At 46.9% G+C, this 26,111-nt stretch overlaps 2 protein-coding genes across 3 annotated transcripts in view; one reads left to right on the forward strand and one right to left on the reverse strand.

The window, feature by feature from the left end:
• The window catches only part of gabbr2 (gamma-aminobutyric acid (GABA) B receptor, 2), a 203,711-nt gene extending 189,779 nt beyond the window's left edge, over positions 1-13,932 (forward strand). The window contains exons 15-19 of the mRNA XM_086177580.1: positions 2,472-2,696; positions 2,844-3,026; positions 4,038-4,167; positions 9,193-9,310; positions 11,951-13,932. Of these exons, the coding sequence (XP_086033706.1) occupies positions 2,472-2,696; positions 2,844-3,026; positions 4,038-4,167; positions 9,193-9,310; positions 11,951-12,116 (822 nt within the window). The 3' untranslated portion in view covers positions 12,117-13,932. The remainder of the gene's footprint in view (positions 1-2,471; positions 2,697-2,843; positions 3,027-4,037; positions 4,168-9,192; positions 9,311-11,950) is intronic.
• Positions 13,933-22,993: 9,061 nt separating this feature from the next.
• The window catches only part of elp2 (elongator acetyltransferase complex subunit 2), a 30,072-nt gene continuing 26,954 nt past the window's right edge, over positions 22,994-26,111 (reverse strand). For both annotated transcript variants that reach the window (XM_086177668.1, XM_086177666.1), the window contains exons 19-22: positions 25,419-25,540; positions 25,141-25,286; positions 24,342-24,455; positions 22,994-23,531 (exon numbers count right to left, since the gene is read on the reverse strand). In XM_086177668.1, coding sequence (XP_086033794.1) covers positions 23,327-23,531; positions 24,342-24,455; positions 25,141-25,286; positions 25,419-25,540 — 587 coding nt within the window. In that variant the 3' untranslated portion in view covers positions 22,994-23,326. The remainder of the gene's footprint in view (positions 23,532-24,341; positions 24,456-25,140; positions 25,287-25,418; positions 25,541-26,111) is intronic.

Below are 26,111 nucleotides of genomic sequence, written 5' to 3' on the forward strand. Positions count from 1 at the left end.
AATCCAAGTTCACTTTTTTTCGCTTTCATTATTAAAGATTTAATAATTTTTAACCACTTTGTCAAACCATATTTATTTTGTTCCTAAAAGACGCATCGTATATCATTCGACACTACAATCGTTGCCACAGTGCAGTTGAAGAAGAAATGCCTTTATCATCACATATCATACATAGAGCATAACATCAGCAAAATGTGACCACTGCATTTAACCCATCATGGATGAACCATGAGCAGAAGGCAGCCAAGGAACAGCGCCAGGGGAGCATTTAGGGGTGCTGTATTTTGCTCAACAACACTTCCTCAGGCTGGGAAGAATCGGGAATCGCCCCTGCACCGCGTTTGGTTCCACTCCACTGACATCGAAGTCTGTTATTTATCGTGACATTTTTTTTTATTTGTCACATTGAGTTTGAATATGTTTTTTTCTCAGAGCCGAGTAAAACCTGAAGGTCCTGACAGGAATTTTAATCCATCCCACGAAAAAGCAAATATCATTACAATGATGAAAGTGCTCAGTGATGAAATTCCATATTCATTATACAAAGTCTTATAAACAAACAGATGTTCAGAGAAGCATTTGGCATATATATATATATATATATATATATATATTTTTTTTTTTAATTTATATACTTATATTGTTCTATTTTGACTTCAACACTTTGTTTTTAGACAACTTGATTAAATAAACTCAGTTACTTTTTATTAATATGCACGGAGAAGATGAAAATTACCCAGGAGAAACGAATGCTTTAGAGAACAGGGATCTAATTTATTGTTATGGGCAAAAACTAGTTTCACAATGTATTTTCTATTTTCCCTTTTTTTCCTCCTCTCTTCACTTCACACTGAGGAATTCTTTTTTTTTTCTACAGAGGAAAGGAAAACAAAAAACAGAATATAAAAATATGAAATACAATGTGAAAGTTCTCTGGCCCGTGCAATTCACCAGCGCAAGTCAGCACATGTGTGCCGCGCATTTAAATAACTTCCTAACCAGCCACCGCACACACCTCACTATATTTAGGTTGGGTTGAAAGCGAGGAGAGAGAGAAGTAAATAATCTGATGGAGAGGACGTCCAGACAAAAGTTGAGAAACTGTGAGGTGACGGCGTGTGAAATGATAAGGCTGTGACAAAGATCTGGAGGGTGGAGAAAGTGTGGAGGCCAGTGATTGACAGAGGCTTCAGCCTGCGTGTGGGAGGCGGAAGGAAAGGGAAGTTTAGAGGTTTGAATTGGAAACACACACGAGGACGCCCGAGCGCGCCTCTGTCAGGGTTCACAGCTGATCCCCGTTGTAATCTGCGCCAGCTGCAGTAGATGCCGCTAATCGAGATCCCTATAAAGGGCAGCGGCACTCTCTGCTTGGCGCCGGGGGATTGTGGTCTTCATGGACTACTGTGGGACCCTGCCACGACCCGGACCTCACCCCTGCCAACCCGGACCTCACCCCTGCCAACCCGGACCTCACCCCTGCTATGACCGGACCCCAGGTGTGACCTCCTTTCCCTTCCCGAGTCACGGCCGGGCCCAGACGGCCGGTGTGACCTCTGTTCCCTTCCCGAGTCACGGCCGGGCCCAGATGGCCGGCGTGACCTCTGTTCCCTTCCCGAGTCAAGGCCGGCGTGACCTCTGTTCCCTTCCCGAGTCACGGCCGGGCCCAGAAAGGCCGGCGTGACCTCTGTTCCCTTCCCGAGTCACGGCCGGGCCCAGACGGCCGGCGTGACCTCTGTTCCCTTCCCGAGTCACGGCCGGGCCCAGGCGGCCGGCGTGACCTCTGTTCCCTCCCGCAACCCGTGCTGTTGAGGCCCAGCCTCTGCCGTTCAGTCTGCAACTCGTCTCGTCCAGTCTGCAACTCGTCTCGTCCGGTCTGCAACCTGTACTCGTCTAGTCTGCAACCCGTCTTGTCCCGTCTGCAACCCGTCCCGTCTGCAACCCGTCCCGTCTGCAATCCGAACTGTTAAGGCCCAGCTTCTGCCGTTCTGTCTGCATCTCGGCCAGTCTGCAAACCGTCCAGTCCAGTCTGCAACTTCACCCAATTAAAAGCGCTTTCCACCCATCTCTGTCCCGAAGTGTGGTTCCCTGCTCGAGTCCGCCTCAGCACATCGTGACAGCCTCTTTACCCCGCTGCTCGTCATCTTCACCCGAGCCCGGCGGAAACAGGCAGCACGCCTCGTGCACCATGAATTATTCAGCGGGCCGCCAACGCCCCCCCAGCTCCACCAAACAAAACAATTAACTCCCACTAAACGTAGCCGGTCCCAGGACTAAACCCTGGATGTCGGGGCTATTTGAGGTTGTTCCCCGACTCCTATCCCAGCTAATGCTGATTTTCATTTGGTTTAGTTGCTTTGAAATGAATCGGGTCTACGGTGCAAAACCACGGCATAATAATAATACCCTGTCCTTAATTAAAAAGAAAATCAAAATGAAAGTCGGTCTCCTCCCTCTGTTTCCCCCCCCGACAGTTGTTTGGCTGTTTCCTGGCCTGGGAGACCAGGAACGTGAGCATACCCGCCCTGAACGACAGCAAATACATCGGTATGAGCGTCTACAACGTGGGGATCATGTGCATCATTGGCGCGGCGGTGTCGTTCCTGACCCGGGACCAGCCCAACGTCCAGTTCTGCATCGTGGCGCTCGTCATCATCTTCTGCAGCACCATCACGCTCTGCCTGGTCTTCGTACCAAAGGTCAGTGTCATAAGCGCGGTCTTATAATCACCATGTTAGGACTCCACGTAGCTCTGGAAGCTAAAAACCGCGGCATTAACTGCCACGTGATTGTTTCGGCCTGTCGTTTAAACTCCCGTCGGCTCCCGTCGCCGCCGCCTCCTCTAGTTCATCACCATGAGGACCAACCCGGATGCTGCCACCCAGAACAGGCGGCTAAAGTTCACTCAGAACCAGAAGAAGGAAGACTCCAAGACCTCCACCTCCGTCACCAGCGTCAACCAGGCCAACACCTCCAGGCTGGACGGGCTTCAGACCGACAACCACCGCCTTCGCATGAGGATAACAGAGGTATGCTCAGCATCACCCTTCATGATTTTGACGTGGCTGATGGAACATTTAGAGCCCAGTTTGCATATGTGCATTTTTCTTCAATCATTTAGGTCGTACCTCAGAACGCTACTTATGAGTAGAGTCTCATTCAGCTCCATGCACTGTAAGCTAGGTCTTATAGTTGTCCTAGTTAAGCTATAACTCAATAGTAACCCTTTATTTAGCTAGCACAGGAAGTACTCAGTGAAACTAAGATGGGAATGCAAGACAACAGTTCCACGATATTCCACAGACAACACATTAGCATTAGCTATTCTGTCTGGTTCAAGATATTTCTCCTAATTTCTTCTTTTCCTTTCGGCTGCTCTCTTCAAGAGTCGCCACAGTGAATCGACCTCCTCCATCTCGGGATGTTTATCGAGTTTAAATTTAAATGATGGGAAAAAGAATGATTCAGATCATGGAGTGTACACTGTCAAATCATGTTGTGGCAACTGGACTTGATTTTTTTTTTGGGGTGGGGGGGGTAATCCAAGTTGAGATGGTTTGTTATGAAAATGCATGAGTTGTTTCGCAGAAACGAGATAGAATGGGGTTGTGTTAATGTGTGCGTGCAGTCGGATGTGGAATCAGATGCGTGCACGCCACCCACAACCCAAGCCAGGACCCGACCACCACCGCCCGAGCCTCGGCCCTAGTGAACATATTTCTTTTGTTTTTTGCAATCTCCACGTTAGCCGCACAGTTAGCAGTTCAGATTCTCACTCGGACGAGTCCCTGGAATTCGCACCCATGACACAAACACAACATCTCACTCACTAACAGGATGAGCCAACTTGAACCAACCCAAACCCCGCCGGAAACTCCCCGCGATCTAGAAGCGCAAAAGAAGCCTCTCAAATGAGAGAAGGAAAATCTTCAAGTCCAGTTACCTCCACAAGATTTGAAGACGACAAACCAGGACTTGGGATTGTATTTGTTTAGGTCACAGCGTGAAGCTCTGTTTTTGCTTTTTTGGGGGTTAAACAGCTGGACAAGGAGCTGGAGGAGGTGACCATGCAGTTGCAGGACACACCCGAAAAAACGCCCTACATGAAGCAGAACCACTACCCCGACGCCAACAACATCCTCAGCATACGCAACTTCACCGATAGCAAAGGTGAGGCATCGAGTATTCATTGCTGCCAGGTGATCGAATGCGAGATATCGTCTTTATGTCTTACCCAGCACTCATCATTTTTGCATCATGTCACATATCTTTATATTATTTAGATAGTTCTGTCTTACAAAACAAGATATGCAACATAGTTTATAATGCATAGTGTTTACCTTTGCAATATGGGTCACGATTGTAGACGCTGGGTACATAATGTTCCCTCTCACTTCAGACGGATGTATTTATATTGGTTCTAAACTTCAGCGGGGCTCCAGGCAGCTCGCAGCTGATGAAGGAGCCCTGAGAGAGCTCCGTCTCACTGCCAGTCTGTGACGTCTCCCGGAATGAGTCATGAGATTCGCAGCAGCACCTGACACGTACCGAGGCCAGACTTTTAGCAACTCTACCTCGCGCACTTTCCGCATAATTATTTGATGTCCGGGGTGTTGCCCGGGAGCCGGGGGGGAGGCGGCGTAGACGTGGCGAGCCATACGGAAGCACAGGGGAGTGGAACGTACCTCGGCCTCGGAGTGAGTCACCGGGTCGTTTCGCCCGAGCTTCGCGTTGAGGCGCCATGTTGCAATGCGACGCGCGGCTGCCAGATCCGACTCGTCTCCTGCGTGCCGGCACAAAGCTTCTCTGGAGGGTGTCTGATGGATGGGTTTGGGTTTTTTCGGGGGTAAAGGAGGGAAACAGCTGCGCTCCTTCTGTGAATTGGGAGTGGAATCAGGCGAGGAGTCCTTCATCTGTGAAAGTTCGCGGGGAAGTTATGGCGGCTAATGAGCGCATTTACGAACAGAGGGATGCTCCTTCTTTATGAGGCCTAATTTCTTACGTGCCACGTGCAGACGCCGCCTATGACTCGGGTCCGAGTAGTTTGCCGGATTTAAACCGTCCGTCGGTTCGAGTCACATGACCGACATACACCTGTCTTCACGTGGACACGTGGAAGTCTGACAACTTAAATCAAGCGATGGATAAGAAAGTGCTGCCACTGGTCAATAAGTATAGTTTCTGATTCATTACTGTGTTGCCATGGAAACTTAAGAACGAAAGCCCTTCATTTAGTCCCATTCAGCTCTACATACAGCACAACATCAACAACAACATACATTTGACTACTGCATTGGACCTATCATGAATGAGCCAAGAGCAGCAACATCACTGAGATTCAAGATTTGAATTGAAGACTGGCTCGGAACTTGCATAATTTACTGTTTCTTTAATATTCACATTGTCCGGGATCGCTTTCTCTCGATCGTTTTCATCTTAAATGTTTACGGAATCAACGCTTCGAGCCATGGATTATTCAGCGGTGCATAGGTGGCGGGGAGGCGGTCACCTTGGACAAATTTTCTTATAACGGAGAAAAAAAACTCATCATGGCTAAAAAGGGAGGCATAATACGTGAAAAATAAATAACGAGCGTCTCCTTCTCAAGTAGCAGCAGCTGGCAGCTGATATCAGGCTCTGCAAATAGATCTATTTTCAACTGCATGTTTGCATGGACTCTCCCAGTTGTGTTGTCAGGGGATAACAGAGATGAATATAGCCGAGTTCGCCTCCGTATAAATATTCATGTACAAGCCATTAGCTATTTTTTTTTCACTTGTTTGTTTTGTTTTTCATAATATTTCCAACCGAGAGACGGGAGGCAGAGAAAGAGACTGCTGGTAGAAAATGATCCCGTTCACTAATGAATTTGGCTCTAATGCGAAGTTTAAGCATGAATACATTGCCGCTCCCGATCACATTTAAGGGGAACTTTGCCAAAATCCGAGCTGCTTTGTGTCGTTACAGTGTCGTTAGCGGATGGAAGTAAACAGTGTTTAACTTCCCTCTGTGTTACCTGCACTTGCCGGTCCCCGCTGCGCGCTGGCAAAGCTGGCCGGGGTTTTTTGCCAGATTCTTGTTGTTTCTTCTCAAACTACATTTTGTACTCCACATTTTTTCGGCACGCCCACACGAATAGCAGCTGAGAGAATGTTTTGTTACAAACGTGGCGGCCGGGGAAGTAAACAAGTCTGCTGGACTCTGCTTGGAATCCGTTTGTTTTTTTGTTTTTTTTTCTTCCACCTTTTGAACAAAAGGGAATCACCGCAGGCCTTTTTCACTGTTTAGTCAAGACGTGTAACACTGAAGTATATTTTTGATAAATACCGATGTAGAGGTTAGTCGGATGTAGAAGTCAGCCAGATACAGAAGTCAACCTGAAATAGATGTAAACCTGATATCGAACACAACCTGATGTAGAAATCAACCTGGTGTAGAAGTCAGCCTGATATAGAAGTCGGTCTGATGTAGAGGTCAGCTGACTGAAATTTTCATTTTAAATCCAAGATTTATTTCTACAATAACATTCAGTAGACCAGGGCTCTCAGACTCGCGGGCCGATTGCGCCCCTCGGATCAATATTTTGTGGCCCCGTGCCTGAAATCAAATCTTCGCGTTAGTGCGGCCAGCACTAACGCTTGTTTTTCCGCATGTTTTTTTTTCGCACGTTTTTTTTCATATGCATCTGGGGGTTTTATACAGTGGGTTTTAAAAAAAAAAAAAAAAAGGCAAGAAAAAAAATGAAAAATTAACTTTGCAATGTATCTTTTGCTTCAAAATTTGAAAACGAAATGATTTTTTGATGAAAAAAACATCTGGTGACATTGTTAAAATAACCTTTTCTTATTTCTATAAAACCTACAAGGACGATAGAAAAAAAAAAAGAGCCAAAATCAAAAAGAATTGTACTTAAGCCGTCATTAACCATGTATTCATTATACCTCCTCTTGTACATGCTACCAATCAATTTTCAAATAAATTCTAGTGGCAAATTTTCCCACAGTGACAATATTTTCTCTTTTAACCCAACAATATTTTTAGGGTGTCATTTCATCCAATCTTTTTCAATATTCATTTTTAATATTAATTCGTCATGTATTTTTTTATTGGTTCATTGGCTTATTGGTTCATAACATATGAAGACATTTTTAGAATTTACCTGTTTACCTCCTTTACACTAAAACAAAGGAAAACTTTGGACTTTGTGTTACTTCTAGGTAATGATTAGACTGCTCCGGCCCCCTTGACATCAAACCAGGCCGCATGTGGCCCGTTGACCAAAATGAGTTTGACACCCCTGCAGTAGAATGTAGGTCAAACACTGAATACCTGGTTAGCGTGTAACAACCAAAACTTGTCATAACCTTATGCATAGAAAATGCTGTGTTTGTGTTAATATACACACAGGACTGGGCATAGAGACATACAACCTTTTACTCTCCCATTTCCATATCATATAAAGACATACAGTCATTCACTGTCATACACACGTCTGGACAATTTTGGGTCTCAAATAAACCTCCCGCATGTTTTTGGACTGTGGGAGGAAACCAGACAACCTGGAGGAAACCCACGCAGACACGGGTTAGAGAACATGCAGCTGAATTTTTAATCTTTCGCTCAAAGTTTCATGCGCGAAAAAAAATAGGCCATTTATAATATTAATTCTTAATCCAAAAAAGCAAATGCAATAAAGCTATTAGGTATTTATACCACAAAGAAATGCACGTCTGGTGACGCGGACGACATTTATTCTTTGAAAAGTTTGAAATGAACGCGCTATCGATGTGAATCAATGTCGCCGAGCCCTCGTCTCCCTTGAACTGACGCTGATGAGAGTTTTCGGAGTGAGGAAGAGGAGGGAGACGGTTCGATGGCGGCGGGTTGCGGCTCACGACTGTCAGTCTGACAGATATTATGGAAATAGAACCACGGGTCATTAAGTCTCCTTTAAAGATCAACAACATATAAACTTTTCTCCCCTCCAGACTCAATCTGCTTGTGTTCCACAGTCATCATCATCATCATCATCATCACCATCATCATCTCTGTCTCCTAAGTGTATTCATCTGCATTCATAAGGGAGCAGGGCTAACTGTATCGGGGCTGCTGTGAATGAGTGGCTGTTAAAGAGTAGAACGCCGTGTCAACAGCAATTACGCTCACTCTCGAAGGGTGAGGAAGCAACACCCACCGCCTCACCCTCCCCGCTCTCCCGCCACCATCATGAATATGTACCAGCACATGGCGACGCCAAAGAACACCATGATGGAGAAGGTGTTCAGGCTAAGAAGATTTAAGCGTCCCCGCTATCGATTCGCCGTCAAGAGCGGGTTATAGCGGGTCTATTCTTTTTTTTTTTTCTTAAATTGCAGGTTGGGATGTAATATTGTTTCTTTCTCAAAAGAAACGCAGACCTGAGCGCTGGAGTTTTGTGCGTCACGAATACCTTCCCCGTCTGAATCCATAATGAAGTGTATAAATATCCGTGTCTCTGCTTTTAACGCGGCCCGGAGGAACGACATGGTTCGGCATTTTCGAAATGAAAAAAAAAAAAAAAAAAAAAGGGAAAACCGAGCTCCCCTAAAATAGTCCGGCGGGTGCTGACGTCCAACCGGGGGCCGCGGAGTTCTGTGAGCTGTGAATCGGGTCAGCGGGTGCTGGGAAATCTGGGGCGAGAACAGAGGAGAGCGGCGCGGGAAAGAAAGGATGATTCCATTTCCCTCCGTGCCTCGTCGTCACCCTCTCCATCTCCTGCCTCCGTCACTCTCTTTCTCCTTTTTCTTCGCTTCAAATTTTGCCTCAACCCTAACACACACACACACACACATACATAGGTGTGTGAGAGAATGGCTGTTTGTCTCCATATAATGTTACTGATGGTGATGGTTGCGTGTCTACATGACTTGTGAATGTGGAATGCTGGGATAGCTGAGCGCAGAATCAGCGGTTTAGATAAAGGATGAATGAATGAATGAATGTTACAGAATAACAGTGAGACTCTCCTTGTTGTGTATGTGGGTGTTTCCCGGCCATGGTTGACGTTTGCAAAGGAATAAGGAACATCTAAGTTGCAGACTCAGATTTCTGAGAGTGGGAATCCCGCCACCTGCCTTTTTTCGAAACTCCGGGGAACAGCCGACTGCTTTGAGGCGCGTCGCATTTTCTGACAATTCCGCGTTTGTTTCCATGCAGACGGAGAGAAGACGATACTGAAGAACCACCTGGAGCAGAAGTCGCAGGGGCAGTGGGGCTCCATGGACCCGTCCAGGATAAACAGAGGCCCCCTGGAGGACATCAACTCCCCCGAACAGTGAGAGCCACCGTTTCTTCCGCACCTTTACCTCCACGTCCTCCCCGCCCTCCTGTTCCCCGCTTGTCTCATCAGACTTCATGTCACACACATCTCATTCCCTATCGGCGGCTCTCAGGCGGTTGCTCTGGCAACAGATCGGTATGAGGTCCGGTACTTTCTCCCCGTACTTTCTCGACTCACGCACGCCATCATATACAACAACATGTGCGTGTTTTTACTCCCTCACCCAAGCTGGAGCCTGCGTGGTCAGTCATACATGCACATATTCACATATGTGTGTGTGTGTGTGTGTGTATACATGGCACTAATTGAGGACGACAGTCTCAAACCATTAAAAGCGACAAATGCAGATTCATCATTCAGTTATAATTCATAAGGAGGCATCATGAAGGAATGTCGACTTCTTCTTCTGTGGTGCTGGTGCTGGTGGGGGGGCTTCTTGCATCATTTAGCACCAAGCCTCCCACACACACACGCACACACACACACACACACACACACACACACACACATTTAACTCGAACTAGGAGAAGAACGCACAACTTCAGCCATGGAGGGAGAGAGAGGGAGAGACTGCAGACCACAAGGGTAAAGGATTGAGAGCAGGACAGTCAAAGGAAGAAGATGAATTAAGAGGGAAGGATGTTTAGATAGGAAAGGTAGACAAAGATGAAGAGGAGGAGGAGGGAAGGGAAGAGGCTGAGACTCGGAGAGGCTTATGTAACCGGTGATTTACAGCTCGCACTGGAAGCAGCTCTGAAAATAGACAGGGAGGAGAACAGAAGTAAAGGAACACTCTGAGCTATTCCCATGCCACATGAATGTTTGATCACACGGAGGGGAGGGAGATAAATAGGTGGCAGGAGAGGAAGAGGAGACACACTTCCAGAAGTCGGAAAAGAATCATAAGGCTGAAGGTGTGCTAAGAAGAATGCTAACACATTAGGAGTGGATGGCAGGTCCAGCTAAGTGGATCGTGTGTGTGTGTGTGTGTGTGTGTGTGAGAGAGAGAGAGAGAAAAAGATCCCCTAAAATCCTTTGTGAACTGGCACAATAGTGTTCCCAACACAAATGACTTGGGTTCGGTATATCTGAAGATGCCTCAGGACCATCAGTTTTTAAAGTTCATTTAAATTACAGGGTTTATTTTTAGTTTTTTATATTTTTCCAGGGCCGCCATTGTAAATGCTCGTTTTTAATTCCACCATCCGACATTTTTTTTTTCTTTTTTTTTTTACATAACTGTCATTTGGTTATGTAATTTTCTTGCAAATGGCTGGCTCTGGCTCCGGCACCGGGCGAAGCGGGGTGTGAACTGTCACACCAGGCAAGAAGCATGAAATGTTCTTTTTGTCGGCTGATCCCGGGAGCCAGGAGGCGCAGCGGATTAGAGGTTCAGTCGGGAGCGAGCGAAAAAGAATACGGGGAAAACAATTATGACAATTTCTGCGGGTGGGGATAAACTTTGCCTCCTTTTCCCCGTGTCGACGCCGTGTCTCTGGTCGTCCAAATCGACAAAACGAAACAAATAACCCGAATGAAAAAAAATAATAATAATATCATGTAAGCTATCCGATCCATTTTTCAACCACCGATCAAATACCGTATTTTCACGACCATAAGGCACACTGTACTAAAAGGCGCAGTCTCGGTTATGTGTGCCATTATTGTATTTAATACACACATAAGGCACACCTGATTATAGGGTGTGTGTGTTTTATATACAATCAACGCCCACACTTCCCCCTTTGACGTTCTTATGGTGTCCTGTGCTACGTCCGCCTTACAACAACAACACACACAAACACACACAAGCATACAAGTGTGCGTATTTAAAAACAGAGCGGGAGCTAAACTGAGTTTGCTATTCACATTTTTATACCGCTAATCGTCATCAATCAAACCCATCAAAGTCCTCATTCTTGGCTGAGCTAAATCTCCATCAAACATGCCGGGTTCACTTCCTTCACTGTCAGAGTCACTTTCCGTGCCGTGCAGCTCCTCCGAAATGATGCCGGCTTTTGCGTAAGCTCCAAAAACAGTGCCGGCAGACACGTCAGCCCAAGCATCTACAATCCATTCGCAAATTGTGGCGTAACTCGCCCGACGCTGCCTTCCACTCTTAGAGAAACCATGGTCTCCAAGAAGACTTTTCGTACCCCGTTGTGCGTATCGTGCACATGTTGGTGACGTGGCTGGGCTGGATGTGTTCGTCGGCGTTTGATCAGGGTTGTTAAAACAACGATGTTCTGCATGACGCACGTACCCGTTCTTTTATATACAATCAACGCCCACACTTCCCCCTTTAATGTTCTCATGGTGTTCACTACTATGTCCGCCTTACAACAACAACACACACGATGCGCACTGCACTATAGGGCGCGCCGCACATTTTGAAGAAAATCTATGTGCGCCTTATAGTCGTGAAAATACGGTAAGTGTATTAAACAGTTGGGTGAAATCCATGCTAGCTAGGTCTCAGTAAGTGAGAGACTCACTCAGCTACATGCAAACCGGAGGGCGAAACTTTGGCGATATGGGCCGTGGGTGCGGTACTTACTGACTTACCAACATGCTAAACCTTCGACTGACCCTTTGGCTCTCTCCCTCTCTCTCTCTCTCCCTCTCTCTCTGCAGCATACAGCGTCGACTGTCCTTGCAACTGCCAATTTTGCATCACGCTTACTTACCCTCCATAGGAGGGGTGGATGCCAGCTGCACCAGCCCCAACGGCAGCCCAGGTTCCAGCCCGCGGCACAGACACATGCCCCCCTCCTATCGCGTAATGGTCTCTGGCCTGTGAGCGTCGTTCACCCCCCCTCCACCCATTTACCCATTCACCTCCCCCCCCGGATCTTTGCAGAGGAGACATAAACGATCCTTTTTTCTTTGTACAACAAATAGACTGATATCATCAGCATATATACGTATTTTTGTCTCGGAACAAGGAGGACAACGGGGAGACGAGAACAGGGTGGGCGGAGCCTCACTTCCAAACTTCCTCGCCCCGGCCTCTCCAGAACTGAAACCCTCACTAAGGTTGGGGTTGGGAGCTGACATAGTGGGCCCTGGAACGACCTTTACGAGCCCCCTTGATTCGCAAGCTACGTCCCCTTGTTCAGCCGCTTCCCCCGCCTCGGCCGACGCACCGGAAAACACAAACAAACGCACGCACACACGCACCACACAAACTCACACTCCAACGAGAGAACAGCAGCGGATCAGCCCTGACCTGACCTGTAGCCTTATCTGCTTCAGGGGGGGGGGGGATTGTCTGTTTCCGTTCCTTGTCTGTTGCGCGTACGTGCTCGCGGCTACATCTGAGCCGGTCGTCCGACTTGAATATTTCACCGCTTCGGCGACTACGAACTGGTGAGGACACGAGGAATTTACAGAGCCGACAATTGTCATCCAATCTATCCGTAACGCGGTACCCACATGTAAATATCGTCCTTTCTGACTTTGTTGTACTGTAAGCTTTGTAACTGCTGTGAATGGTCAATTAAGGGGTTCTGAGCGGGGAGCTTGTTCAAGAGGCAGGTAGTAATGAAAAATTGAGATGAAAGCTTAAAGCACATAGCATCCTACAAATAATTAGACATCTGTTTGAAGGAGATAAATTGGCTCGCCGCTTACGTGCAGCGCATTAGGATAAATTCAAACGCGTGAGTCGCCGAACCCGAAAAAAGGCTCTCGGCCCGTTTCTTTAACGTCGCTAAATTTGCACCGACCGTTTTCATCGGACCGCGCGTAGGCCTTTCATACTTTACATCCCGCTTGATCTGTTCTGGGAAAGCATGTTACGCAACATACTGACGCCATGCCTCTTAGCAGGTCTCCAAAGGCCGCGTATGTTCGGGAAATGGAGCTAAAAGACACCGCTGGAGTGATCCGCCGTTGTCTTTCGTGTGTTTTACGCGCCCGGAAATGCACACGGTTAAGATTCACACTCTTAAAGACACAAGATTGCACCGCAGGAGTTTCGGTGCTTTTCAGGCGAGGCGTTAGTGAGGGTCCCGGTCATGTTAATCCTAGCATCGCGGTCTCCACAGACTGTTAAGATGTGGCACGGCTCACCGGCGCGGTTAGCCACAAGCGGCCGCGAGGTTTCGCCTCGCAGAGCCAAACGGTACCGACGGAGGGACGGAGGAGCCGGCGGAAAGGATGTAGGTCTAACAGCTCCGCGATAAAGTTTTGGCTGAAACGACCTGAATTTCCACGAGCCGTAGCGACAGCGGTGTACACGCGGGAGCCCCCGAGCGACACGCTCTCGTCGCAAACACGACGAGCCCACTGGTGGTCACAGTGATGGAGCATAAAGCACAGACACAGGGCTTTCACAGATTATATTGAGTGTCATGAAAAAAAAAAACACTTCACGCTTAGCAACAGTGAACATACCTCAGTTGCTATGGAAATGTTAAGTCAGTGCCGTAGAACTCAGCCCAAGGGGGCCGCACTGAGCAAAATGGTCATCGACACGATGTCGTCTTTTATTTTCCTCGTCTTCTTCTTCTTCTTCTTCTTTTTTTTTTTTAAACTGAAATTATCCTTCTACAGGAGGAAAAAGCTAAACAGAGACTCTGGCCAAAAAAAAAAAAAAAAAAAAAAAAAAAAAAAAGGACGTTTTCTCGAGTGTGAGAAGGTCTGTTCTCAGCATATGTTTCACCATTGGTGTCTTGGTTTTTAGTTTTTAAGGCGTCTGTTGAGCGCTGTGCCTGTTGTCTTATATTGTAGCCTGCCGGACCCACAGTACATAATAGGGTGACAATGGCGCCGACCCAGCAAACCACAACATTGGCCACACATCTGTAAATTGTGCGTGTCATAGATTTATTTAAATTCAATGCCTCAATGCATGGGACAGCGGGAGAAGTTCAGAGCTTCACCTCAGCTCGAGCGGACCTCCTCCGCCAGCTAGCGTCCGAACGCGACGACCGTCAAATCGGCGAGGAAGGTCAGCGGAGGACGCGGAGTCGGAGAAGGGGGGGAGGGGGACAAAAGGGGCGGAGATCCGCCCGTAATCGGACAAATCGCGGTGACTTCCGGCGAGAGCTCCTCCCCTCCCGGGCCCCCCTGCCGGGAGACCCCCCTGAGCACAGACCTCCAAGGAGTCACGGCCTCTCCTGCACCTTCGCCAACCAGAACAACCACAGTCACTTTGTCAAAGTGAGCGAGAGACTTTCAGAGGGTTGGTTCTTCCTCCGGGGAAGAAAAACCAACCGCACATTTTATATATTACATTATATGTGATTGTGTACAATTTGCCGATACCTTGACGATGGTGTCCATGTATGGAATTTTTTTTTTTTTTTTTTTTTTTTTTGGCTTTCTGAAGACGGCATGAAATAAAATGTATAATTCACAGAGTTACCTCTGTTTTTGCAACAGTCATGATCGATCCACCCCCGTTGTTTCATGTGATCACCCGCGATTCGATAGAACGTTTGATTTTTTTTTTTTTTTTTTGTTACAAAAAAATATGGATTTGATACCTTTGATTAGTTCACGCAAGTCAATGCCAAGATTCTCAGTGGACAAATTCAACACCATCAGACCAGCCATGTTATCGGTACTGCAGGTATACTCACTGAGGGCAATAAAGTGAAGGTAGTAGCAAAAGATTAACCCCGACAACCACTCCTGGCATTTACCAAATCATTTTTTTTTAGACCATCAAGAATGCCAAAAGCAGATCATCAGGTTTTGGTTATATTTTGTGTTCACGTGCCCTGGTTTCGATCTTTCTTTTTTTTTCGAGAAGAAAGAAAAATGTTCAAATGCAATTGCGGTCGGTCAAGGGCTCATCGTTTCCTGTAATAAGTAACATCATGCCGACGGTTTGTATTTGCCACAGGTATTTCTACCGTTTTCTGTTTCAAAAATCAAGTTGGACATATACGTTTATGGTTATATCTTTGTACGTGTCATCGTCAGGGCTTCTGAGGAGCACGGGAGAGCGATCGTGTCCCGAAATGTCGACTTTAGCCGAGAGGAAAGCGCCCGGGTCCGTCCACGCCGTTGCTGTTCTGTCGGTCCGATGTGCGGTATCACAATGAGTTACGTTCAATGAAAAGATCAAAACAGGAACCAAAACCCATGTTGAAGGCAACATGTTCAAGAGGGGCAATATCTTGTTTTATGTTAACAGAGAGAGTATATATATATATATATACATATATATGTATGTATATATATGATGTTTAAGATGTTTAAGTAAATATTCATTTTTACATGGGAAATATTTCACAATATGCCACAAGGATACTTGGAAGTCATTTCTTTAATTTACAGTATCTGTAACTATGTTATGTACAGATGAGGTATAGATATGAAAAAGTTGTATAAAATAAGTATCACACTTGGAACACCTAAAACCTTTTTTCGGAGCCATTAGTTGTTATGGGTGGGGTGGGCTGGTGTGGGTGTGCGTGGGTGGGGGGCCGGGGGGATTTGAATAACATTCTTCTTTTATTGTCTGAATGTTATGGACAGCCTTTACTTTTCACATCATCGTTAAATAAAGTGAGACTGAAAGTAAACGCTGCGTCTTCGTTTCTTCGGCGGGAAGCCTCGGCCGTTTCTGCTCAAAGTTCACGTGGAAATAAGGGTCAAGTTAGATTTTATTTACACTGCGCCAAATCGCAACAATTGTCTGATGACGCTTTCTGTGTAGAGCAGGTCTGACCACACTTTTTTAAGACGATCTACAAAAACTCAACGTTCCCAACCAGCAAGCATTTTGGCAACAGCGGCGACGTACGCTGCCTTTTACAAGCCGGCGCAGAAACCTCGGAGAGATGCCGGCTCAATGTGGGCGGCCTTCAGCCTCGATCGTCTGGGAGCAGTAGAAGAGAACACGAGAATCGGACGGGCAGAGCGGTTCCAGGCTCTTCCAAGCGTGTTTGTGGATGAAAATATCAAGCGGGGCTCCCAGTTGAGGCGGTCACTTTGACCACTTTCCCGTAGGTTATCACCCCGAAATGCAAACCACAGAGCTTAACAGGAAGAATAACCTCGAGTTTCTTCCCTCGCCACGAAAAAATTTTGAAAAGGATGAAGGACGCCCTGGAAGATGGAGAACCTCCATAGATATGTTCTTGGTGATGAAAGTCCCTGGGCTTTGGGTGGGAAAAGGAGTGGAAGCAGACGGACACGCAGAGTTTTAAGGAAGAACTGGCATTTAATGGTCATTTGTCCGATGAAACGAGCACCGGGGTCCTCCGGTTGAAGCGAGGGGGGTTTCCGCTATAGAGCTTCCGTGCCAGGCCAAAACCAGGTCATCGGGAGCAACTGGAGGATCTGTGTGTTGCCCAGAGACACTACAGCATGCAGGGAAGAGGGGCCGGGAATCGAACTGCCGGCTTGTGGATTGGAAGGACGCCCTGCTCGACCGACTGAACCACAGCTGCCCCGAATGACGTGTCTTCTTCCCCTGACCTAAATGGTCGTCCCACCTCCCGTCCCCTAAAATAAACCTGGTGGCCAGAACGTCCTCACTGAATAAGGAATGTGTCTAAAAACATTTGTCCCCAAAAAGCATGGACGGACAAGAACACACACACCCACACACCTTTAGAGCTCTATTTCCAGACCTTTTGAGAAACATCACCGATATCCAAAGTCGTGCGACGCTCTCGCTCCCGGCAGATGAGCGTTAAAAGTGAAAAAAGCCACGTGATGCGACGCGACCAGTCACTTTTGGGCCTCGTAATTGGCACGCTAAAAAAAAAAAAAAAAAAAAAAAAAAAAAAAAAACAGGCCCACGCAGCGGGAGCCGGGTATGCGGCCCCCTTGCACGGAGAGCGCTGCCAAGAAAGAATAAATTTGGAATGAAAAGCCTTGTATGTTGAGGTCAATAAATAATTGAACTGTTTGGAGGAACCCGGCGGCAAACAGGATGGAGGGGGACGAGTGCGGGGAGCGCTCCCGGTCCTGTCACAGCGTGTTTGCGTCTGCGATTGTGTGTCATTTATATGTGTGTGGTGTGTGTGTGTGTGAGCGCACATGTGCCGTTGTCAGAGGTCCTCCTCCGCCCACACCTCGCCTTGAAATATTTAGCTTGTGGATGCTAGACGAAGATGCCAACGATGGGGTTTTTTTTTTTTTCCACGGTCTGGACCGGGATGGAGGCCTCCGCCTAAATCCAAGACATATTTACATCTTTGTCGTTTCCAAGGCGACGTTCGGGATGGAGGGAGACTCCATTGAGCTTCTTCGACCAGATTGTAATCCCTCATGGCAACACACCAGAATCCTCAGACAAAAACACCATCAAACATTAACAGCTCACGCCGATATGTGTCGCTAACCGGGACAGAGACGGGAGAGGTAAAGATTCTCCGTGAAGACATTTCCTCCTGTATCGATTGTTTATCGATTAACCCCAAGGGAAGTTCCGCTTCAAGAGACGCTTTTTTTTTTCCTCAAATCTAGTTGAAGATGAAGGGTCAGCAGGAGTAAAAAAAAAAAAACGCTCCAAACACAGCATTGTACGTGGCATCGGCCGTCAGTCCTTCGCTCGCTCATTCTTTCAGATTGTCGAATAGAAGATAGAATGACTCCGTCTTTGCTTTGTGTACTGCAAGTACATGCACTTGGCTGCAGTAACAGCACTGATACAGGCAACTTTCAGTTCAAGTGCGGTTACAGTTTTGGATCCAGCTGACAAGGTAGCCAAAGGGAATATCCAATCATTCATTAATAATGGTCCAGGAAGAGGAAGGCGTGCACAAGCTGTGTCACAGGCAAAGCAAGGACAGTGGATGACATGGGAGGGAGTCGAGAAGCGGAAGATCTCCTGGAAAGATCGAGGCTTTCAGGGCGAGCTTTACCATCAGGGCAGCCTATGATGTCCTGCCTCCTCCTGCAAATCTAAACCAGTGGTATGGCGAAGACCCTACATGCCCTCTATGCTCAAGCCCAGCAACACCGAAGCACATCCTAGTGGGATGCAAGACCAGCCTCTCCCAAGGCCGTTGTACCTGGCGACACAACCAGGTACTAAGATGTCTTGCAGCGGTGCTGGAAACTCGCCGGACGAGCATAAACACCCTTCCGTCATCCCGTTGGCACACAACTCCATTCGTGCGGGAGGGGCAAGCCAACCTCCCCCCCACGAGAACTGACCTTGGGCCACTGGCCAGTGCACGGGACTGGAAGCTGCTAGCAGACCTGGACAAGAGACTTTGCTTCCCAGCTGAGATCGCATCCACCAGCCTGCGACCAGACCTCATTCTGTGGTCATCCTCTCTCAGGCTCGTCTACATCATAGAGCTCACGGTGCCCTGGGAGGGTGCAGTGGAGGAGGCCTATGAACAAAAGAAGCTGAGATATGCCGAACTGGTCACAGATGCTCAGCGACAAGGCTGGAAAGCGAAGGTTCGTCCAGTGGAAGTAGGCTGCAGAGGTTTCATAGCCACGTCAATGTCGAGGCTACTCAGGGAGATGGGAGTTAAAGGATGTGCCCACAGACAGGCAGTCAAGGACCTCTCCAGGGCTGCTGAAAATGGGAGCCAGTGGCTGAAGAGATCCAACGTGGGCCTTCAGGTGAGCTGATGGCGTCTAGGGGAGTGATTCACTGCTGAACCCTCTGGAGATGTCATGGGCCAATCAGCGAAACATCCATGAAGGAGGGCACTCACTTGACAACCCGAAGGAGGCCATCGCTCAATTGAAACCCCACAGAGTCTCATCGGTGCCTTAGGCAGGATTTCATCTAGGGATACCAACACAACAGATCCATACCAGTCATCCTGGGCTCAGGATGGTGGGGGGACGGAGTCTGTCCCCCCGATCATCCCCCCGTAACACTGGACTGTTAGCCAGTGTTACGGGTGGTTCAAAGACTCAGGTGCGGAGCAAAAAGACACGACCAGGACTCAGAAATTAGTAAATATTTAATGGTAGCCAAAATACAAACAGAAATGGAGCCAAACAAGAACTGAGTAAGGGACAAGGACGACTAGCAAAACTCGTGAACAGGTCAACTAAAGGCGACTAGAAAATCTAGCGAACAGGCCAACAGACTGATGGCGACTAGCTTTAACGCTAGTGGACAGACCCAAGTGGCGATACAAACAAACGTTATCGATTAGGCTACGAACAAACAAATCTAGTAATGCAAGGATTCCTAATCTAAACGAACCTACGGTACTCAACTGGTGGGAAGGCAGTGAGTGAGGCTGGGGGTTCCAGGCAGGCAGAGCACGGTGTGTGGCGGCGGAGTTGGATGACGGTGTAGCAGACCGGTGGAATGATCCAGGGGTTCTGACGGACAGGAGCTGAGCTGGCGAGGAGGCGCTAACAAATCTAGCAGGCGAACAGTCCAGGTGGGTGCGGATGTAACCCGGTGGCCATAGCTGTGGAATGTGACGTTCCAGCAAGGAGTCATCCGGTGTGTGTGTCTTTTAAGCTGCACAAAAAGGGTGTGGCCAATCAGCTGCAGCTGCGCCTTGTTTGCTGATTCTCAGTTGCTTCCACCTGTCTGCCTCACCGCCACACCACCGCACAAGCCCACCTGGAATCAGAGAAGGGAGAGAGAGAGAGGAACAGGGAAAACGCAGACATTGCTTCTAGCAGACATTACTAGCGGACGCAACAGCCAGTCGATTACAAGGCCACATAGAGACGTACAACTATTCACCCCTTCATCAACACGTCTGGGCAAATTAGGGTCTTAAAGTGAACATCCTGCATGTTTGGAACTGTGAAACAGGGGAACCCGGAGGAAAACACGGAGACTCCATATACTTGTTGAAATTGAACCATGGACCTTGTTGCTGTGAGGCAGACAAGCAAAGCACTGTGCGGACATGATTCTGTTCTTTCTTCTTGGGAAAAGGTGATTCCTTCAGAGAAACTACACTGCTCAAAAAAATCAAGGGAACACTTAAAAAACACATCCTAGATCTAAATGAATGAAATATTCTTATGAAATACTTTGCTCTTTACATAGTTGAATGTGCTGACAACAAAATCACACAAAAATGATCAATGGAAATCAATTGTATCAACCCATGGAGGTCTGGATTAGGAATCACACTCAAAATTAAAGTGTAAAAACAAACTCCAGGCTGATCCAACTTTGATGTAATGTCCTTAAAACAAGTCAAAATGAATCTGTGTTGCTTCCTGAGTGGACGCTATGATTTCACAGAAGTGTGATTGACTTGGAGTTACATTGTGTTGTTCAAGTGTTCCCTTTATTTTTTTGAGCAGTATATATAGGATGGATAGATAAGATAGAAACATGTGGGTCTTGATGAATGTTTTTGCCATTGAATATTTGCATTAATTAGGATTTCAGATTCAGAGGGAAAATGTATAGACAATGCATAGATCAGCCAGTAAAATGATCACGGAACAGGTGAATCACTGTTTTAATATATAGTAATATATATAAGAATTTGCAGGGCAAGTGGTAATGGAACGGCTGTAACTGTTCACACACCTCTGCAGGGGAGCCGGAGCCGCAGTCCGATGCCTCGTGATTCGGGGTTTTCTGAGAGTGGCCTCTGCTGTGTGTACTCTCTCCGTGACCTTCTTGGGGCGTCTCGCTGGGACCGCGCTGTGCAAATGGAGGGCGGGTTGATTAAGTTGACCCGGGTGTCAGCGGAAAGGGGAAGCGGCGATGTATCCTCCATCGCAATTTTTTTTTCTTTTTATGGCTCAATTGGAGAAATGAAAGCATGAATGTTGAGCGAACTGGCCCGTGCTACTTAATGTCTTGGGCGGCGCACATTAAGCTGCATTGATCAGAGAATTTCAATGGGGGAGCAATTGGATGAATCCCGTGGAAGCTTTTAGATAATGACATGGGACACGTTTAGTGCCTATATGGAAAAAATTTTTATTAAGCAGACAGAGAACAACAGTCCCTTCATCAGAACTGTTTCCGACACGGGCCACGTTTTTCGGTTCTGTTTGTCGTTTATCTCTTGACATAAGCTGAAATGTCACCGTTTTCATGGTGTAAGAAATAAGAACTCTTCATTTTCTATTAAAACCTTCGCCTGCTCACCTGGGAGACGGAACAAAGAAGCAGAATAAACCATAATTATAAACCGCATTCATCTGCAGTATTCCCTCAACGCCGCCTTTCAGGTTTCAAGAATGTGTTAGCGGTTTATTACCTGCTCCGCTGGTCACCATCTTACTGGGTAATCTGTGGCATTCGAGGAGTTTCAGATGTGACTTGTAATCCCTCCTGAGCACGCCATTACGGATATCTAATCTCATCAAGATGAGCGGTCAAGGGCATAGAGGAGAGGACGCCTGGGAGAAGGAGCCGTACAGATTGGTATGCGCATCAGACACCAAAAGGTGTTGTTCAGAACGAACCGCTCATTTTGGAATTCCCCAATCTGGCATGACTCATTGATTACATTATGTCATAAGAGGACGTGCCCAATCCACAGGCGCGTGGCCGTTTTCCTTCGCCATTTGAAAAACAGACGCTTTTTTAGGGTAGAGAGAGTGTGTGTGTATGGGTGTGTGTGTGTGGCCTGTCTTGACTGATGCCTCCATACAAAGCGGGGTGTGCGATTAGAGAGAGAATTATGGCCTGTGGTCACATTCCCCCCAGAGATAAATTTATGGCTGACGTATAATGATGGCACACTCGGATGAGCCCTCAGTAAATCCAGCGGACGGATCTCCTCTGTCCTTGAGGATTCTGTCGAGGTCCCTGTTCAGGCGCCTAAAGCAGCCGGAACCTTAAATCTAAAGCGCAGGTGGTTGTTACCTGGAACGCCCCGTATCAGCTTATGCCATTATCTTTAAGCAGCCTCTTATAGCCGCTATCATCAGCGGACTTCATTGGAAGCCGATCAAATAAGTACAGCAAGATGCCGCTCATCGCGGCGCCTGGTGATGTCAGCGATACCTTGTCACGTTTCAACCAATAGGAAAGCTGGAAATGCATTACTTTAGATGTAAGATATCTCGTGACGTCAAACTGGACTTTGCTCCGAGGTCGAACCGAGGTGTTTCCCTTCATTAAAGGAGATTCTGTATTTCTTCCTTTCCTCCGGGCTGTTCCCCCCTCGGCCGATCATCTGCCTCCATCGAACATTCTACTCTGCATCCTCCTCACATCACCTTCACGTCCTCTTTCCCTCCATCCAGAAATCTCCTCTCTGTGCTTCCTGTCGCTTCCTCCATGCCCCTCTCTCCAAACCAGACATGCATATATATGTATATATATATATCAGTAGTGGGCCGTCAGGGGCTGCAAAGCCTTCTCTGCTGGCCTAAAAAACTTATCTGACTCACAAACGTTAATTATATTTTGTCCATGAATACTTCTTACATATTTCGGTTCTGCAAGCCCTTTACGCAAAAGATAAGTGTTGATGACGCTGTTGCTTCAACCAATCAGATTTTGAGTTGTAGGGGTGTCTGTGGAAGAGTACAGAGTTGGGCATCCCTTTGTCGTCAAGTGACGCGCTCCCGCGAGCGAATTTTAACACTACACAGGTTATCTATCAGCTATGCGCCTCTCTTTATACTGCATTTCTGCATAACACGATGTGTTTTTATAGCCATAAACTAATTATTGGGGGGTGGATTGATTCAGAGGACTACTGAAGGCCTGGGTGTAAAATGCACAGTCGCCACTGATATGTATATATGTATAGTAACAAGTAATCTGCAAATGAAGCTTAGAAATGACATTGATTTTCAGATTGGCTGCTAAAAAGAGCGTAGTTTATTGTGAAAAGATATCTCCAGATTACCGCGTGTGTGATCTGACCAGTGGACGACGGTACCTCTGAATCCCAAACCCCACCTCCAGTCCTGCTGTCTGTGAGGTCGGGCCGTTCGGGGGCGGGGGGGGGCGGCGAGCAGGCTGCCGCTTCCTCCCCGCGACTGACCCACGACTTAACCGTCTGTCACCGGGAGAGAATCGCTTGCCAGCGAGCAGCTGCGGCCCCGGTGGTGCCGGTGGCCCCTCGGTCCAAGTGTCCCTCTGCGTGCGAGGGACACAGTAGTATCAGTGTTGGTGGGTTGCTAAAGAGCCAGTCTGTTGATGCTGAAGATTTTGACAGAGTGGTCGGCGCCGGCGCTGGCGAGCTGGAGCCGGGAGCGCTCCTCTTTCATTTCACTCTCGCTGTCAGTTCGTCCGTCCGTCTCTCCTCCGGCCCCTCGGTGGCTGTCAGCCGGGCCGGCCCTGGGCCTCCAGCGGAGCCTCTTGACTGCCAAAGCGTGGCTTTGTCTGTTCGGGGTTGTGAAGGGAAACAGAGCCGCTCTTGGATACCTCACATTCTTTCCCATTCATCAGTCTCTCATCACAAATGCTCATTAGCGTCAAGTTAATTTTGTTTTCTTGCTAATTTTCCAGTTAGTTCTTGCTGGTGTTTATGTAATTGCTTCCAAATTATTATTGTTATTTTTTTAAATTGTTTTCAAGCTCTGCTTATCATTCATTTTCCTACAATTTCCAGAAAAAAAAAAATCGGAACACAGAACTCTGGTTAAAAAGAAAAATAGAAAGAAAAAAAAGGCCAATTTAGTAAAGATCACTGAAGAAGAAGGAATGCAATATTTCAATAATTTGACCAAATAATGATCAGTGTTATGAAGTCAATCTTTAAGTGATATAGCATGATATTAAATATAGGACAGAATCTACAATATATCACAGTGAGATGAAATACATTCACTATCGATAAAAGCTATCGATAGGAGGCAAAAGGCGACGGGTCACGACAGATGGGTGGATCACAGGGCCACACAAAGCGACATGCAACCACTCATTCTATCATTCACACCTCGCAAATCAGGGTCTCCGCTGAACCTCTTTGGACTGTGGGAGGAAATCCGTGGAGACTCAGAGTGAGTCCCTGTTGGAATTCAACCAGGGATCTTCTTGCTGTGAGGCGAAGTGCAAACTACTGCATCAACTTGATGCTTAAGATGATATTTAAACATGTATCAATAACCTGCTCACCCCCCACCACTCCCTCACACAACCAGTACACTTGGATGAGTGTGTGTTGGGTGCACGTTTGCGCCGGAAGGATACGAGACGTCTGTTTGTCCACATCTGCTCCAGTCGTGTCCTCCAGCCGGATCCTCGCTGGGACTCCACCTGTACAATAGGATCTTTCCACATTCCAGCCCCACTGCAAGTAAATAGCTGCGCAGACACACACACACACACACACACACACACACACACACACACACACACACACACACATATACATACAAAAATACTGTATATCAGCATTGTTTGATTATAACGGCATGAATTTACAAATCCTTGCACTGGGAGACTGAAGAATTTCTATACGCAATCCGTCACATGACTGAAAATACAATTAAATCTAAAACATGAAACAACTCTGCAGGAGATTTTTCCTCATTTTGCAAAAAGTGCGGGCCCTACATTCGACATCCTGTGATATCTTGGAAAAAATCTCTCTCTCACGAACTGGACTCCCCATGAGAGCCGCTATGCGGTTTAAAGCGCGATCGATCTTGACATTTAACTTGAAACTACAAATATGGCGTCACGCATAGGTTTAGTTGCCGCCCTCTACTGGCTGAAACAGTCACCTGCCTCGACGGAAATAGCCGGCTTATATTTTCCCCTCCCTTCGTAATGTGACGACCCAGTTTGAGGAGACGGGACGCAAAGACTGGGAGACGAAGAGGAGGGAGTGAAGGTTTGACGGCTGCTTCCAGTCACAAAATAAACCGCCAGATTTAAACATTTCGGTTCCATGAAAGACAGATGGGGCTTTCGGTTGAGTTTGGTTTTTTATATTTGAATTATGAATAATGCCGCTGTTTAATCGCTTTTTTTGTTCCATATGTACCTGTTATCATGGTTGAGGGAAGGGCAGAAAGCTACAGCGGTGGCGGAGTCGCCCACATCCAAGACGGAAGAACAGGGTTTGACAGCGACGAGAGAGGTCACAGCATCACCCGCGTCCTCTGTCTCGCAAGGTCCCCACACTATTACCTGACCACACACACACACACACACACACACACACACACACACACATAAAATAAGAAAATGCTGTTATCTTTTTTAAGTTTTATTACCTGGACAAGCCTATCTCTAAAAATGCAGTATAAACTCCACGGGCACCTTCTTGTCCCGGCTGGATGTCACAAAATATTTGCTGTCGGGACTCCAGTCACATGACCAGATGATTCGGCTGTGCACGGCGGTGTCCTTCCCCGTGTGTGCGAGCAGCGAGAACTGGGGCTCTGCAAAAGAAAAGTATAAATTTTCAGTTCTTGACTTTACAACTATACATATATAGCAACTATCAATAAGATGAGATAAGATAGGTCTTTATTGATCCACATAGGGGAAATTCATTGTCACAGCAGCACAACACTAACTAAATCAATAAATATGAATATAAATATAAGACAGAAGAGACATATATATACATCTAAAGAACAACATACAACAACAACAGCAACGATAAAATAAATAACAGAATGAAAAAATATGTAAGTAATGGAATGATATAGAACAGAAGTTAAACTTAAGGAAAAGTCAGGAAGAAATTAACTCAATCTGTCTTTTTTCAATTAATGAGCTAAATAATTCAGAAATTACCTCCAAAACAATAATGGATATTACCTGGATTCATTTAAAGCGTTAATTAGAAAACAAAAAAAGGAAATTAGCTAAATTAATGAGTAAAAATAAATAGCCGAAGGAGCCCTGGATTCTGTTAGTTTATGCGAAGTTGCGCAAGTCCTGCAGTCGGCGACCTGGAAGGTGAAACAGCAGCACGTCCAGATTCCTGCCCCTCCAATCCTCCTC

Source organism: Fistularia commersonii, chromosome 30 (assembly GCF_037954325.1).
Source record: "Fistularia commersonii isolate RoL2024-O1a breed Wild chromosome 30, RoL_Fcom_v1.0, whole genome shotgun sequence".
Classification (NCBI taxonomy): domain Eukaryota; kingdom Metazoa; phylum Chordata; class Actinopteri; order Syngnathiformes; family Fistulariidae; genus Fistularia; species Fistularia commersonii.